Here is a 17,900-nt window from a genome sequence, read left to right as displayed (position 1 = left end):
TCATCGTCAATATGTATCAAGATTTACAGAGGAAGAAGTGGATAAAAAAATGTCGCGCGCTGATGAAGGTTATTTCATACCACATAAACACAATACAGGGTAATACAAAATGTGACCCAAATAAATAATAAGACAACAAACACCATAATCACATCTTTCAGCCAGAACTGGTCCACCAGCAATAACATCCAACCATAATATTATTTTATATTTTCACTTCTTCTTGAACATTTGTTTTCTAATTTATGGAATTTATTTTGATTCAGCCATAAAATTAATGAAATAATCTTTGAATTTTGTTTTTAAAATGTTAAAAATAGCTTTTAATAATGTATTCTGAAACAGTTTAAAATAATCAGAGAACTGACTAACACTGACCCTACACAACTATGTTGCACAATTAAGTCTTTTTTTTTTTTAAAGCGAAAGAGGTAATTTCAACAGGTACAACATCCTATGTCATATCTACATGTAATAAGATTTGTAACAAGGCAAACCGTTTGTAAATTGGTCGAAAATCGAGCAAGTTATGGTAATTTAATTAGTACATGTACCATTGACATCAATGTAATGATTGAGGCTAGATGTCCGAGGTTAGATGGCTACAACGTTGCTACGCTGGAGAATGATTGGTCATATGAAAAATGCTCACAGCCAATCAGAAAGGAGGGGCCGTCTAAGCATACCCGCCCCCAAAGTGCCAAAAAGAAACATGACAGCGCGAGGAGAGATGCCAGGAGTACACAGAGAGCGCGCAGAAAGGCGCCGCGCGCGCACAGAAAGGCACCGCACGCGCGCAAAATGGCACCGCGCGCGCACAGAAAGGCACCGCGCGCGCGCACGAAGTGGAGAATCAGCGCGCGATAACAGTTTTTATGCGCTCGGATTTTTGGCACTAATGTGACGCCATAGATCTGGCGAGAGTCAGGTTAGGAAGCAGTGGCACAAGATCGTGAAGTCTGTGCTTCCCTACTGAGACTGCGTTCTGTACCCAGATAAGCGGAGGAAAATGGATGGCATATTTAATGTTGCATAATTTCTGTATTATCGATGACATTGGCAAATTGATATCCTACTGCGAGTATTTCCACTCCTAGTGTCAGACGTGTTTTATCATGCAGCTCAAGGTTTCAGAAGTAAATATTTGTAATTCTAATCCTCAACCTGAAGTATGAGGCAGTGTAGCAAGCAGAGAACTCGCGACTTAAAGAAGATCACTTTTCATTAGGGATTAAAGGATCCAGTTCCCTCACCCAACATATATTACTGTCACAAGGAAAATGTCTGGAGAAATCCCATCAGTATCAGTCGCAGTGACATCCACAGACAGCCCCAAGCCTCTGAGCAGATGTCATCCATTCCAACGTCAGCACTATTTTGGAACACACTCAACTGTGATACAGTACCACATTTACTCTCTTGTGTTTGATGGATCATGACCATTTCAGTGGGCTTGGTGCAGGGAAAAAAGATGTTTTTTGTGCTCTTGGTGCTAGTCCACAAATAACAAATTCAGTGTGTTTAATCATTTTAATACAGGCAACGGATCAATTCCTGAGAAGGGTATAAAAGCGCATTAGCACAATAATGAACATCATTAAATCTTAACAAAAGAAGCTTGATATTTTTTTTACGCGCCACAGTATTTTCATTCAAAAGAGATTGGATTTGAATATTGATGTGAGGTAAGGTTGAGTGATTGAAAAGGCCTGTTAGGCAGTTCATGGATGTTTTTTCACATTTTCAACCAGACGTAATTAGAGCCTTCAAAACAACTTCAGTCACAGCGGCGGTGTGTCATAAGTCGACAGTGGGGACTTTTTCTGAAAATAAAAAGCTTTCCAACCAAAACAACAGGCTTGGTGCGCCAAAGCGTGCAAAAGAGCTCGCGCTGCAATTGAAAGTGACCGTCTGTGTGACCTTTCAGGAACCACCAAGTCCGACGACCGAGCGTTGCTTCTAAAGAAATTTAACGAGCCGGGATCGCAGTACTTCATCTTCCTGCTCAGCACCCGAGCCGGCGGCCTCGGCCTCAACCTGCAGGCCGCCGACACTGTCGTCATCTTCGACAGCGACTGGAACCCACATCAGGTACATAGCCCCAGCATTCATCGTAATGCCAAAGTAACGCCTGATACTTAGTCGCAGGATGTACACGTTTTATTTAATAATAATTAGTACTACAGATGTGCGGATCCATCCGTGAACAAGTATGCGATCGGCCAATGCTAATTAATGCTTTTCAATGCAGATCCCCTCTGGCTGACACTGTTTTTATTTTTGGTGTATGTGTTCATACGCAGTGCTACATAATCATCACCTCCATTCATGCAAATATACTACATTTCTTTCACCGAGTAAGAGCAAGCCAGAAGCAGGAATGCTAATCGCTAGGCTAGCAGCTAAGCTAACTTAAAACAACACAAGAAATAAGTGTGTGAAGGGAGATGTTGTCAGCGCCGCCTGCAGGAGCAAAGGTCCATGGTGCTGAGGACAGAGCACCATCAGACAGGGACGTGGCAGTGCTGACGGCGAGACACAGCTTGCAAGTGATTAGATTTCACAGGTGGTACGTGTTAATCTAATCATCTGTTGTCCTTAACATTAAGCCGCCAGGAGCAGGAAGAGAGAGAGGATACGGAAGTGGCTGGAAAGTTGCGTCCTGCTGGAAAGAGAACTTTGTTAAAGCAATTGATCATTAAAAACTTTGTTAAAACTGCACGCTTGGCTCTCGCTAGGAAGCGACTTCCACTAAGTGCTTAGTTAAACTCTAAGAAGTAAGAGTAATAGATTAATAACAATATAGAGGATAATATAACAATGCTCTGTGGCTGTGTACGGCCAGATATACGTGAGTAGAGGGAGTGCAGATATTAACAGTAGTATCAGTTTATGATTGATACTAAAGTGATTAAATCGATATTTTTATTTTTACAAAAAAAAAAATGGGGCCATTCTTGTTAATGTTACCAATTCAGAAAATAATTCCCTGGACACAGGAGGACTTTGAGGGCACAGACCAAAGGATTTAAATGAGTAGTAGATGGTAGTTGTTGTTGTCTACTTAGACTTAGACAAACTTTAATGATCCACAAGGGAAATTGTTCAACACAGTAGCTCAGTTACAATGATGGAAAGTGTAAGGATGGAAAGGACAATGCAGGTATAAATAGACTAATATAGCGATAAAAAAATCTAACATATATACGAATATATACATAATACGTGTACAGAATGATATATATACAGATTATATTATATTATGTCTATAACATATATACAATATATACCAACATTTACTTTGTAATGTTGACTTTATTTTGCTCAAACAATTACAAGCAATAAAACAGAATAAGGAACTAGTTTAAACATTGTGTTGATATTCTGACACTGTCAATAGCACTCGCCATAGATACATTTTAAAACTTAGTTACTACACGTGACCTGTATCGCTCGACACCACTCATGGATGATCAGAACAAACCAGTCAGTTTGCCCACATAATATTCAGCAAAATCAAGTTCCTAAAGAAAGAAACCCCAACTTTGGTGGCTTAGTCTTGTCCTGGTTTTACAGTAATACACTGTGTGAGTCCAACTGTGATTTTGTGTCTGTAATGTTAAAGCAAGATTGGTGGAAAATCAAGATCAATCAAGATGTCTTTGCAGGGGCATGAACGGGCCTTCGCAACTAATTGTTCATAAGTGATTGACCATTTGTTTACTGATTAATAATCTTTGAGGACGCTGTATTATAATTCCATGACTTGTGTTGTTTTAGTAACCAGAAACAGTTCATGGATGTCTGGCAGAATACATGATGGTCTTTTCTGTACATAGATACATACATACAAGCATTGCTCATCATCAGAATGCAAACTATTTGTATTAAAAAATGTCCATCTTGTGTCTCCTCACGACTGCAGGACCTCCAGGCTCAGGACCGCGCTCACCGCATCGGCCAGCTGAACGAGGTGCGCGTTCTTCGCCTTTGCACCGTCAACAGCGTGGAGGAGAAGATCCTGGCAGCTGCCAAGTACAAGCTCAACGTGGACCAAAAGGTCATTCAGGCCGGCATGTTCGACCAGAAGTCCTCCGGCCAAGAGCGCCGGGTCTTCCTCCAGGCCATTCTCGAGCACGAGGAGCAGAATGAAGTGAGCATATGAAGCTTTTTGAATATTCTTTCTTGGACTTTCTTCCATCGTTTCAATGTGAGTAAAGCACACACATGTTTTTCATTCTGTATGCATTCTAAGTCATAAATAAACACTAGCAAGAGTCAGTTAATAATGAAGGTATTGGAATCTACTCAATTATGCTTACAAAGCATTCGAAAAAAAACATCCAAAAACCTCCGTCAGCGTTTTATATACACACTGGAAGTATAAATGTAATGTAGTAACAGTCACATTTATAATAACATGTCATTTTTACGTATTTTGGTCATGTTAAGCATACAGCGGCGTATAAATTTCACAGGGGCATCACAACTTTTGCTATTTCCTTCAACAAAATAACAACAAACGACTAATCATGCCGACTTTATGAGCGCCAACATTGACTACTTTGGCACCAATGATGATCCAGAAACGTATATTTTTGACTATGAGGATGAGCTACAAGTTTCAAAAGCTGAGCGATAAGCAGATTTATCAAGTATCAATATTGATAAGTACTAAAAAAGAAATAAACATTACAAACATAATAAAACAATCACTTACTGTACAACGTCTGCTCTCGCTGGGATGCCGACTGATGGGATGTTTGTATATTCCTGTCTAGATGAAGAATTACTTTTTTAGATATATGCGTGCTAGTTCTAGTTTTTATTTGTAGTTATTTTTATTATCTTTTTTTTTAAATTTTATACACTGTAGCACTTTGAGGTTGTTTGCTCAATGTAAAGTGATTTTTACAAATAAAATCTATTATTATTAGTATTATTATTATTATTATTAATAATTAATTATAATCCCCATGCAGGTAAAACAACGCAAATGGGCGTCTTTTTGTGTCTTTCTCGCCATCTCGGGATCTAAGTTGAATGTCAGAGTTGACGAAATTCTCTGTTTATGGTGCAATAGATTACTCCCATCAGCTGCATTGTTAGCCACCTTGTGCTTGTTGTAATTTACAAATTAGAATGCAAAAAAAATACATGTTTTCTTGTCTAATATAGGGATTGTGAATGATAGGCAAAAATCCAAAAAGATTGCAGTTCCCCCTTCAAGTAAATGAAATCTCGCTTCGTTTAATTAGCATTTCACTCCCAGCATATTATGGTTGTATTCATTAGATAACATCTTTGGCTTGTGAAATTTAATTGGCTGTAATTGCTTTTTTTAAATGAGAGCAGAATGTTGAAGTATTTAATTATCTTGTATTGAGCCAAAATTAAATAAATCAATAAAGCCACTCAAAATATTCTGTGGTAAAATATGAATAATGACATTAAACATTTTAAAGTAATTTATCAAGTTAGCCATCAATCAAAACACTAATAAATGATCTTCGAGTCCTAATCCAGTCTTGATATCAGCAAAAAAACAGATGATATTGTTTGCATCCAAAATCGCCGATATTATCGCTCTGATACAAGCAGTCCTCCAGCTCGTTTACTTGTGCAAAGCTGGACAGACAGTTCAAATCTAAATGTCCTCCAATAAGTTCACAAAGTTGGTATTTTTTGTATTTTAGTCAAGTCATCTACAAAAGATAAACATGGTGGGCTATTGGCTACGAAGCACACAAGGTAGACATACAGTACGTAATAAGTGTCCGTAATTGAGCAATATGGCTGTCTAAAACAGCACATTTGTCAATATAAACACGTATCAAATAATTATAGTAGCATATTACTTACACATACAAAGTCTCCAAGGCAGTGTATTAGAAAGTATCCAGTATCAAATGTGTTCACATCATTCAACGTAAGTTTAATTTAATAAATTATTGTGCCCAAAAAAATAATTATCACTCCACTTCAACTTAAAGACAGCATACGTCCATTCCAGATGGTTAATAATCAAAAGGTTATTGTTTTTCATTCCTACCATTGTTCTCTGTTTGAGTAGTTTTACTTGATCAAACCTTTTCTAACATTCCACACTCCAGAATAATACAAGTATAGACCATTTGTGCTGGTATATTATTGGATTAATATCAAGTGCTCAAGGATACAATATCGGTATCGCATCGGAATTTAAAAAGTTGTTTCAGGACGGCCCCATTTTCTTCATCAACTACTTATATATTTCATGACCAATTGTTTTTTTAATGATGTTTTCATTCATCTATGGACTTTCTATATCATGACGCTGCAGCGCATTTAATAACACCTTCAAAATGCATTTATGACAACATATGATGTACAGGATCAAGGTCCAAAGTCATGAAATATCTAAATTGGGTTTAAAATAATTATTTAGAATTATGTTTCAAAATGTAATCTATTAATGTAACATTTTATACTTGTCATCATTTTGATGAAGTATGCTGAATTTACACGAGTAAAATGATGTACTTGATTGTGGCACAAAAACACCTGCATAGTCATGCCTAGGGTTGCAAAGGGGTGGAAAGTTTCCGGGAAGTTAAGCTCAGTTTGGAAATATTTACCATTTTTTGATTATTCAAAGTTGAACACCGTCCATGGGAATTAATGGGAATATATGGGAATTAATGGGGAATTACAATAATTATATATTATTGGGAGGCAGCACGGTGGGAGAGGGGTTAGTGCGTCTGCCTCACAATACGAAGGTCCTGAGTAGTCGTGAGTTCAATCCCGGCCTCGGGATCTTTCTGTGTGGAGTTTGCATGTTCTCCCCGTGACTGCGTGGGTTCCCTCCGGGTACTCCGGCTTCCTCCCACCTCCAAAGACATGCACCTGGGGATAGGTTGATTGGCAACACTAAATTGGCCCTAGTGTGTGAATGTTGTCTATCTGTGTTGGCCCTGTGATGAGGTGGCAACTTGTCCAGGGTGTACGCCGCCTTCCGCCTGATTGTAGCTGAGATAGGCTCCAGCGCCCCCCGCGACCCCGAAGGGACTAAGCGGTAGAAAATGGATGGATGGATGGATGGATATATTATTGGGCACTTGTCTATATGCTGCTGCATCTTTGTGGCATTTTTGACGTAGCTCTTTGCACAGTATTTGCAAATGTTGAGTTTGAGTTTATTTTAATTGCAAGCATACACATGATACATCACAATGTACACAGCCTTTCCGCCTACATTGGTTGGGGTGAAATGTCTCCACACATCAGATGGTGTACGTGGCATTATTCTGTTTGTATTTATTTATTCTTGTAAAACACTAATGCAACGCCACACACAGATATAAATAGTCAACTAAACAATTGGAGTAATCTTTAAAAATATTTTACTGATAGACAAATTAATAGAAATAGGCTAGATCAGGGGTGTCAAACTCAAATACAGAGTGGGACAAAATTTAAAACTGAACAAAGCCGCGGGCCAAGGTCGAACAAATTAACCTTTAACGTACTCTACGAGCTATCGTCACGTCCGCTTTTCATCCATTCTAACATCGTTCAGACCCAGTCACAAGATATGTGCGGCTTCTGTACGCACACACGAGCGAATGCAACGCATACTTCATCGACAGCGATACAGGTTACACTGAGGGTGCCAGTATAAAAAACTTCAAACACTGTTAGAAATATACGCCATGCTGTGAACCCACACCAAACAAGAATGACAAACACATTTCGGGAGAACATCCGCACCGTAACACAACATAAACACAACGGAACAAATACCCAGAATCCTTTGCAGCAGTAACTCTTCCGGAACGCTACAAAATACACCCCCGCTACCACCAAACCTCCCCCCCCACACACACACACACACCATGTAGCGTCCTGGAAGAGTTAGTGCTGCGAAGGGTTCTGGTTTGGTGTGGATTCACAGTGTGGCGTATATTTCTAACAGTGTTAAAGTTTTTTATTCGGCTACCCTCAGTGTAACCTGTATCGCTGTTGATGAAGTATGCGTTGCATTCTAATGGGTGTGCGTGCAGAAGCCGCACGTGTTATGTGACTGGGCCAGCGCTGGCTGGCTGGCTGGCGTTTGGAAGACTCCCGGGAGGATCGGCGGGCCAGCTTTAGTGTTAATTTGATATCGCCTCAAGGGCCAAGTGAAATTACACGGCGGGCCATATTTGGCCCGCGGGCTGGAGTTTGACACCCATGGGCTAGCTGAATAAATGAACACTCAATCAGCATGCTAAATCAAACTATAAGCTACTTTCTTGTATGACAACAGAATGGCGAGCAGAACAGAAGGCAGAGGAACCTACACGTTTTGATTTAGTATTTGCCAGTTGAACTTTACAGATCACAAAAAAGGTCAATTCGGATCACTAACGTTGTTAGCATAAATGAAAGGGATTTAACACAGAGAAAATTAGCATCATGGCTAACTGAGAAATATTTTCGGTTCATTATGAGACTGTGGTGGTACATAAGATATTGGCCCCAAAACCATTTAACAAGTACAGGAACAGCTAGCTAGCTTGAGTTTGAGCTTAGTCTGCTGGAGTAGTCTACAGTCATACAGTAACAAGCAATTACACCTCTATTAAACTTAAATACCATAGATCAAATATATTTACCCCAGTAATATCATCAAAACTTACCTGACTGGATGAAGTCCTTGGGCTCAAATACTAGTGTGGCCTCAATAGCCCTGCTGTAGTGTGTAGCATGCCGGGAATTATCTGCGCATGTGATGGAGGAATGCACAGTGAAGGGTTGAAATTGTACTGAATTTGCATTAAATCTGGTTGTTTTAGCTAATAATCATGCTGCAAGATTTAGCAATGTTTATTCCCATTAATTTCCCATTAATTCCCGTTACTTCCCATATATTCCCGTTAATTCCCATGGAAAGTTTCCAACTTTGAATATTCCCGGAATTTTGCAACCCTAGTCGTGCTACAACATTTTTTTGATTTCTCACATTTGCACCTGCAGGAGGAAGACGAGGTACCAGATGATGAAACCCTCAACCAGATGATCGCTCGCAACGAAGACGAGTTCGAGCTTTTCATGGTAAGCAAATACCGTTCGCTTGACTTCGAGCTTTCTTTTGCCCGTTACTCGTTTCTGCATCACAGTCAAGTTGCACAATACCGGCTGAGATATTGGTTTCACCCTTCATGTAGCGTTTTGACATGGATCGACGGCGGGAGGATGCCAGGAACCCTAAGCGTAAGCCCCGCCTAATGGAGGAGGACGAGTTGCCCTCGTGGATCATCAAGGACGACGCTGAGGTGGAACGCCTGACGTACGAGGAGGAGGAGGAAAAGATCTTCGGCCGAGGGTCGCGCTGCCGCCGGGACGTGGACTACAGTGACGCGCTGACCGAGAAACAGTGGCTGCGGGTAAAAAAAGATCTCTTTGTGACTCATTTTTGGGAATTTTTCGGAACTCGCTGTGTTCCCCAATGGCAGGCAGTTGAGGATGGCAACCTGGAGGAGATGGAAGAAGAGATACGACTGAAGAAGCGCAAACGCAAGCGGCGTCCGGACAAAGACCCGTCCGACCGGGAGGACTGGGGCGCCAAGGCCAAGAAGAGACGAGGACGCCCGCCTGCTGAGAAGCTCTCCCCCAACTCCCCGAAACTCACCAAGCAAATGAACACCATCATCGATACAGTCATCAACTACAGGGATGGGTCAGTACTCTCCTTCCACTTGCATATTATTCTCTCTGAAAACTTTCACAGCTAATTAGATAATGAGTCAATAGTCTCTGCTTCTAGACCTCTTTGTGCCTGCTCCAAATTTGGATTTACTCGATTTAGGTTGGGCAGAGTCCAAAAGGATTCGGGCTCATGCAGTGTGCCAATGTCTTATTATGCCTGAAGAGTTGTTAGAGGTATTAATGGAGCATCTCTCTGATGCTAGTCAGTTTAAAAATGGAAATGACTCATGTTGGTTTCTCTTAGTTCCTGTCAAAAGTGACTTTTTAACAATGTTCTTACAGTAATATATCTCCCTAGATCAGGGGTCGGCAACCCAAAATGTTAAGAGCCATATTGGACCAAAAATACAAAAACAAATCTGTCTGGGGCCGCAAAAATTAAAAAAATTAAAAGCCATTTTACATACAGATAGTGTGTCTTGAGATATAAATTGAATTAAGAGGACTTAAAGGAAACTAAATGACCTCAAATATAGCTACAAATGAGGCATAATGATGCAATATGTACATATAGCTAGCCTACATAGCATGTTAGCATCGATTGGCTTGCAGTCATGCAGTGACCAAATATGTCTGATTAGCACTCCACACAAGTCAATAACATCAACAAAACTCACCTTTCATGCACAACGTTAAAAGTTTGGTGGACAAAATGAGACAGAAAAAGAAGTGGCATAAAACACGTCCTAGAAAGTCGGAGAAAGTTATACATGTAAACTAACTACGGTGAGTTCAAGGACCGCCAAAATTAGTAGGACAAAACGGCGCTCGCCAAATACTCGAATCAGTGAAGCATGTTTAATATAAACAGTGTGCTTTGTAAAAATTAGGGATGCTTGTGTCATGTTTGTCCTCCTACATAAACCATATTAAAACAAAAAATTATTTTTTCCCCCCTCATCTTTTTCCATTTTTTATACATTTTTTAAAAAGCTCCAGAGAGCCACTAGGGCGGCGCTAAAGAGCCGCATGCGGCTCTAGAGCCGCGGGTTGCCGACCCCTGCCCTAGATCCTGTTAGCAAACACAAGAGCAATCTATCACCACCCTGATGTCTGAGAGAACGGGCGCTCAAAGGCGGCTTTTGAAGTTAAAGGGGCTGTCACGCCAAATTTCTTCCCCCTACAAAAACCTTCCCCACCCCCCATTTACTTCTGGGGTCATTTTCTCTTACGTCATTTCCTCTTACGTCATTGACAGCGATCGATAGAATCCAAATCTCCTGAAAATGGTGGTGTCGCTGAATGACATTTGTCTTTATCTTTCCCAGGGGACTTATGTCAAACACCAGCAGGTTTCGAAAAATTCCAGGCGGAGTGTTAGGGAAAATTTCTGGCGGAGTGTTAGGGCCGCTGCTGGGAACTTCTGTCTTCGTGGTAACGTGCAAAAAATATTAAGTTAATTTGTCCAATTAATACAGACGTTTTGTTAAAGCTATATTATAAAAAATAAAATGAAATTTAAAAAAAAACAAGTATCCTTCCAGCGACGGGCAGTCAAAGCCGAAGTGTTATCGATCGCAGTCAATGACTAAAGAGGAAATGACCTAAGTAAGAGGAAATGACCCCGGAAGTAAATGGGGGGGAAGGTTTTTGTAGGGGGAAGAAATTTGGCGTGACAGGGCCCTATCATGTAAAACCAACTTTTATTACCTATTAGTACCTGCTGTTGTGCATTTGGGATCTGCATAAGTCCCGAAAATATGAAATCAAAGCGTGGAGGCATTGTGTAGATATTTATATTTTACAAGAAATGCATTCAGGGCAAACTCCGTAACTTGCGTGCGCTAGCTTTCGGAGACTCTTATTTTATTAGCGCAGGAATGGAGCATCACTTTTATTGTGAAGACGGGAACTGTGTGGTTGGTCTTCAGGCTTTTGACAGCAGGTACGGAACGAGACTCTGTTGAAAGAAAAAGTTTTTCTCGCCTTCCTGCCGGTCATATTTTTCTTAATAGTGAGCTAACAGCAGCTAGCGTATTCTTACAAGATCCTCAGGTGCCGTGAGTGTCAATCAAGTGACGTCAGATTAGGGCTGGGCGATATATCGATATGCGCGATATATCGCGGGTTTGTCTCTGTGCGATATAGAAAATGACTATATCGTGATATTCGAGTATACTTTCTCACGCAGTTGCTTTTAGCTGCTGGCATTACACTACAGGCGCTCCTCGCTCTTTCCTGTCTCTCCTTCTCACAGACAGACAAGCGCAGCTTCTACACATGTCACATACTGTCACGACATACGTCACATACGTATACGCCCTCGCGCAACAAAGAGGTAGCAGCAGGGCTAACGTCAGCTGTGATGCTAGCGGTAATACGAGAGAAAGAAGGTGCGAATCTGGTAACAAATGAAGGAATAATTAATTCCCCGAAAAAACAGCAGGGGGTCCATCGTCTGGCGGTGGTTTGGCTTCAAGCGGGAAGATGTTGAACAGACAACCGTAATATGTCAAGTAAAAGCGTTGCTACAAAAAGTAGCATTACTGCTAATTCGTAGCATCATTTGAAAAGTCTAGCTAGAGATATTGGCCCCAAAATCATTTAACAAATACAGGAACAGCTAGCTAGCTTGAGTGGAAGTCTGCTGGAGTAGTCTACAGTCATACAGTAACAAGCAATTACACCTCTATTAAACTTAAATACCATAGATCAAATATATTTACCCTAGTAATATCATCAAAACTTACCTGACTGGATGAAGTCCTTGGGCTCAAATACTAGTGTGGCCTCAATAGCCCTGCTGTAGTGTGTAGCATGCTGGGAATTATCTGCGCATGTGATGGAGGAATGCACCGTGAAGGGTTGAAATTCTACTGAATTTGCATTAAATCTGGTTGTTTTAGCTAATAATCATGCTGCAAGATTTAGCATGTTGCATTCAATGTTTATTCCCATTAATAAATAAATTAATTCCCCCCAAAAACAGCAGGGGGTCCATCGTCTGGCGGTGGTTTGGCTTCAAGTGGGAATATGTCGAACAGACAACCGTAATTTGTCAAGTGTGGGGCGAAAGCGTTGCTATAAAAAGTAGCATTACTGCTAATATGTAGCATCATTTGAAAAGTCACCTGCTAGAGAATGAACAGTGCTTACTCCGCATGTCAACATCTCTGTTCGGTGCCACACGCCCACACCATCAAAATGCCGAGGCAAACATTTCCAGATCAACACCGTATGAAAAAAATAGGGATTTTTTTTAGTTGTGATTTCCTTCTCTGCATGAAAGTTTAAAATGAGCATATATTAATGCAGTATGAAGATGAATGTTTTAATGTAGACACATAGAATCATCATACTGCTGTGATTATATGCATCAAGTGTTCATTCAAGGCTAAGGCAAAATATCGATGTATATATCGTGTATCCCGATTTGGCCTTAAAATATCGCGATATTAAAAAAAAGCCATATCGCCCAGCCCTACGTCAGATTGATGATTGCTAATTTTTAGGTCTATTTTTTTAAAGGCTGTCAATCCGCGATCGACCGGTAGATTGCGATTAATCTAATGGGCACCCCTGGTCTCGAGCACTGGTCCCCAAACTTTTTGTAACTGCGGATCGGTCAACGCTTGAAAATTTGTCCCACGGACCGGGGGGTGGGGGAGGAATTAAAAAAACTAAAACAATAACATTTTTTTTTTTCATTAAAAAATACAATCATGCGTGCTTACGGACTGTATCCCTGCAGACTGTATTGATCTATATCAGTGTTTTTCAACCACTGTGCCGCGGCACACTAGTGTACCGTGAGATATTGTCTGGTGTGCCGTGGGAGATTATGTCATTTCACCTAATTGGGTTAAAAATATTTTTTGCAAACCAGTAATTATAATCCGCAAATAATGTGTTGTTGTTGAGTGTCGGTGCTGTCTAGAGCTCGGCAGAGTAACCGTGTAATACCGGTAGCTAATTGCTTTGTAGATGTCGGAAACAGAGGCAGTGTGCAGGTAAAAAAAAGGTGTCTAATGCTTAAACCAAAAATAAACAAAAGGTGAGTGCCCCTAAGAAAAGGCATTGAAGATTAGGGAAGGCTATGCAGAACGAAACTAAAACTGAACTGGCTACAAAGTAAACAAAAACAGAATGCTGGACGACAGCAAAGACTTACTGTGGAGCAAAGACGGCGTCCACAATGTACATCCGAACATGACATGACAATCAACAATGTCCCCACAAAGAAGGATAAAAACAACTGAAATATTCTTGATTGCTAAAACAAAGTAGATGCGGGAAATATCGCTCAAAGGAAGACATGAAACTGCTACAGGAAAATACCAAAAAAAAGAGAAAACGCCACCAAAATAGGAGCGCAAGACAAGAACTAAAACACTACACACAGGAAAACAGCAGAAAACTCATAATAAGTCATGACAGTACACCTACTTTGTGACAAGAGCTATATTGATGCATGCTTGGTTATGGTTTAAAGTCATATCCAACAATTGCGACAACAGCTTTTTACTGTCAACTGAGTTTAGTTTTTTAGTGATTTCTGCTGGTTGTGTGCCTCCGCATTTTTTCTACGCAAAAATTGTGCCTTCGCTCAAAAAAGGTTGAAAAACACTGATCTATATTGATGTATAATGTAGGAACCAGAATATTAATAACAGACAGAAACAACCCTTTTGTGCGAATGAGTGTAAATGGGGGAGGGAGGTTTTTTGGGTTGGTGTACTAATTGTAAGTGTATCTTGTGTTTTTTATGTTGATTTAATAAAATAAAATAAAAACAAATATTTTATTTTTTTATTTTATTTTATTTCTTGTGCGGCCCGGTACCAATCGATCCACGCAGTCATCAGAGCTTGAATAGTAGTTTCCTGTGAAAGTTGGGTCAAACACAACGTTTCCCACAATCCCTGCGTGTTCTTTACATTTTTCAGTCATGGCACTCTACACAGCCATCAAGGAAGTGGAGCTGCTCTGTCTGCTGACTTTCCAAACAGTGGAATAATAAGATGTATGTTCAGCCATTTAATGCCACAAGAGACGCACAGAGGACAGCTGTCACTGTGGGAGTACTTGCTACCGGCTGTTTGGAGCTAAGTATTGCAGCCAGTTATCAACTGAGCACATGAAACGAGTCTGAAATTGTCTCAGAGGTAAAGGTGGGAATCCTTTGTCACCTCACGATTCGATTACAATTCAGGGGCTACAATTGAATTATAATTAGATTATTTATACATCTTGAATTATTATATTGTATCAGAAACAGAAGAGTTTTTATTGCCATTGTTTGAGAACGGGTTCACAAACTAGGAATTTTACTTGGCGCAATCGTGCAACATAAAACACAGAATAGAATAACATGAGCTGATTAAAGGGGAACATTATCACAATTTCAGAAGGGTTAAAACCATTAAAAATCAGTTCCCAGTGGCTTATTTTATTTTTCAAAGTTGTTTTCAAAATTTTACCCATCACGCAATATCCCTAAAAAAAGCTTCAAAGTGCCTGATTTTAACCATCGTTATATACACCCGTCCATTTTCCTGTGACGTCACACAGTGATGCCAATACAAGCAAACATGGCGGATAGAACAGCAATGTATAGCGACATTAGCTTGGATTCAGACTCGGATTTCAGCGGCTTAAGCGATTCAACAGATTACGCATGTATTGAAACGGATGGTTGTAGTGTGGAGGCAGGTAGCGAAAACGAAATTGAAGAAGAAACTGAAGCTATTGAGCCATATCGGTTTCAACCGTATGCAAGCGAAACCGACGAAAACGACACGACAGCCAGCGACACGGGAGAAAGCGAGGACGAAGTTGGCGATTGCCTTCTAACCAACGATTGGTATGTTTGTTTGGCATTAAAGGAAACTAACAACTATGAACTAGGTTTACAGCATATGAAATACATTTGGCAACAACATGCACTTTGAGAGTGCAGACAGCCCAGGTTTAATCAATTAATACATTCTGTAGACATACCCTCATCCGCTCTCTTTTCCTGAAAGCTGATCTGTTTAGTTTTGGAGTTGATGTCAGCAGGCCAGGGAAGCTAGGGTCGATATTCTTCTATGCCATCTTAGCATAGCTTTTGTCGGTAAAGTGTGCGGAACAAACGTCCAATTTCTTGCCACTTTCGCATCTTTGGGCCACTGGTGCAACTTGAATCTGTCCCTGTTCGTGTTGTTACACCCTCCGACAACACACCGACGAGGCATGATGTCTCCAAGGTACGGAAAACAGTCGAAAAAACGGAAAATAACAAAGCTGATTTGACTCTGTGTTTGAGAAAATGGCGGATTGCTTCCCGATGTGACGTCATCGCTCCGAGAGCGAATAATAGAAAGGCGTTTAATTCGCCAAAATTCACCCATTTAGAGTTCGGAAATCGGTTAAAAAAATATATGGTCTTTTTTCTGCAACATCAAGGTATATATTGACGCTTACATAGGTCTGGTGATAATGTTCCCCTTTAACCATTTACCATGAATTGATTAACGTGGACCCCGACTTAAACAAGTTGAAAATCTTATTCGGGTGTTACCATTTAGTGGTCAATTGTACGGAATATGTACTGTACTGTGCAACCTAAAGTTAAAGTTAAAGTACCAATGATTGTCACACACACGCTAGGTGTGGCGAGATTATTCTACTAATAAAAGGTTCAATCAATCAATCAAAAAAGCTGTAACTGTGCTGTCAGATCTTGTTATTGTTCATGTGCCTGATGGCCGAGGGGAAAAAACTGTTCAGGTGGCAGGAGGTGTGGGTCTGGATGGACCGTAGTCTCATGCCTGAGGGGAGAGGGGAGAATAGTTTGTGTCCAGGGTGAGAAGAGTCAGCTGTGATCTGACCCACACGCCTCCTGGTCCTGGAGGAGAACAGGTCCTGGAGGGGTGGGAGTTTGCAGCCAATCACCTTCTCAGCAGCACGTACGATGCGCTGCAGTCGATGCTTGTCCCGTACTGTGGCGCCGGGGAACCACACGGTGATGGAGGAGGTGAGGATGGACTCGATGATGGGTAGTAGTATCATAATACTATAATATTAATGTCTACAAGACTCTTCCCTTGGCTTCTGAAGTATGCAGTAATGCGTCATTTCTGGTCTTTAGATGTAGGGCTGGGCGATATATCGAATATACTCCATATATCGCGGGTTTGTTCTCACGCAGTTGCTTTTAGCTGCGGGCATTACACTTCAGGCTTTTGTCACTCTTTCTTGTCTCTCCTTCTCACAGAGACGTAAAACAAGCGCACCTTCTTACATACGTCACATACTGTCTCGCGCGCAATGTCATACGCCCTCGCAGAGCAGAGAGGCAGCGGCATGGGTATGGGTAACGTAAGCTGTGGCAGGTGGTGCTAGCGCAGCCGTGCCAGTGGTAATACGCGAGAGAGAAAGATGCGAATCTGGTAACAAATGGAGGAAGAATTAATTCCCAAGAAAAACAGCAGGGGGTCCATCGTCTGGCGGTGGTTTGGCTTCAAGCGGGAAGATGTTGAACAGACAATCGTAATAAAATGGTAAATGGGTCGTACTTGTATAGCGCTTTTCTACCTTTTTTTTTAAAGGGGAACATTATCACCAGACCTATGTAAGCGTCAATATATACCTTGATGTTGCAGAAAAAAGACCATATATTTTTTTAACCGATTTCCGAACTCTAAATGGGTGAATTTTGGCGGATTAAACGCCTTTCTAATATTCGCTCTCGGAGCGATGACGTTACAACGTGACGTGACATCAGGAAGCAATCCGCCATTTTCTCAAACACCGAGTTAAATCAGCTCTGTTATTTTCACTTTTTTCGACTGTTTTCCGTACCTTGGAGACATCATGCCTCGTCGGTATAACAACACGAACAGGGACGGATTCAAGTTGCACCAGTGGCCCAAAGATGCGGAAGTGGCAAGAAATTGGACGTTTGTTCCGCACACTTTACCGACGAAAGCTATGCTACGACAGAGATGGCAAGAATGTGTGGATATCCTGCGACACTCAAAGCAGATGCATTTCCAACGATAAAGTCAAAGAAATGTGCCGCCAGACCCCCATTGAATCTGCCGGAGTGTGTGAGCAATTCAGGGACAAAGGACCTCGGTAGCACGGCAAGCAATAGCGGCAGTTTGTTCCCGCAGACGAGCGAGCTAAACCCTCTGGATGTCTTGGCTCACACCGTCCCTTATGCCACCGAAGATGATCAAAAG

At 41.0% G+C, this 17,900-nt stretch overlaps 1 protein-coding gene across 3 annotated transcripts in view; it reads left to right on the top strand.

Annotated features, from left to right (window-relative positions):
• smarca2 (SWI/SNF related BAF chromatin remodeling complex subunit ATPase 2) overlaps nt 1–17,900 on the top strand; it is a 167,431-nt gene that overhangs the window by 113,943 nt on the left and 35,588 nt on the right. For 2 of the 3 annotated variants that reach the window (XM_061980411.1, XM_061980410.1), the window contains exons 25-29: nt 1,928–2,091; nt 3,926–4,153; nt 9,001–9,078; nt 9,192–9,410; nt 9,480–9,703. In XM_061980411.1, the coding sequence (XP_061836395.1) occupies nt 1,928–2,091; nt 3,926–4,153; nt 9,001–9,078; nt 9,192–9,410; nt 9,480–9,703 (913 nt within the window). Of the gene's footprint in view, nt 1–1,927; nt 2,092–3,925; nt 4,154–9,000; nt 9,079–9,191; nt 9,704–17,900 lie in introns of all 3 variants that reach the window. The other variant, XM_061980409.1, reaches the window with a different exon arrangement.

This window comes from Nerophis lumbriciformis, linkage group LG20, assembly GCF_033978685.3.
Source record: "Nerophis lumbriciformis linkage group LG20, RoL_Nlum_v2.1, whole genome shotgun sequence".
In the NCBI taxonomy this organism is placed as follows: Eukaryota; Metazoa; Chordata; class Actinopteri; order Syngnathiformes; family Syngnathidae; genus Nerophis; species Nerophis lumbriciformis.
This window is presented reverse-complemented; position numbering and strand designations above follow the sequence as displayed.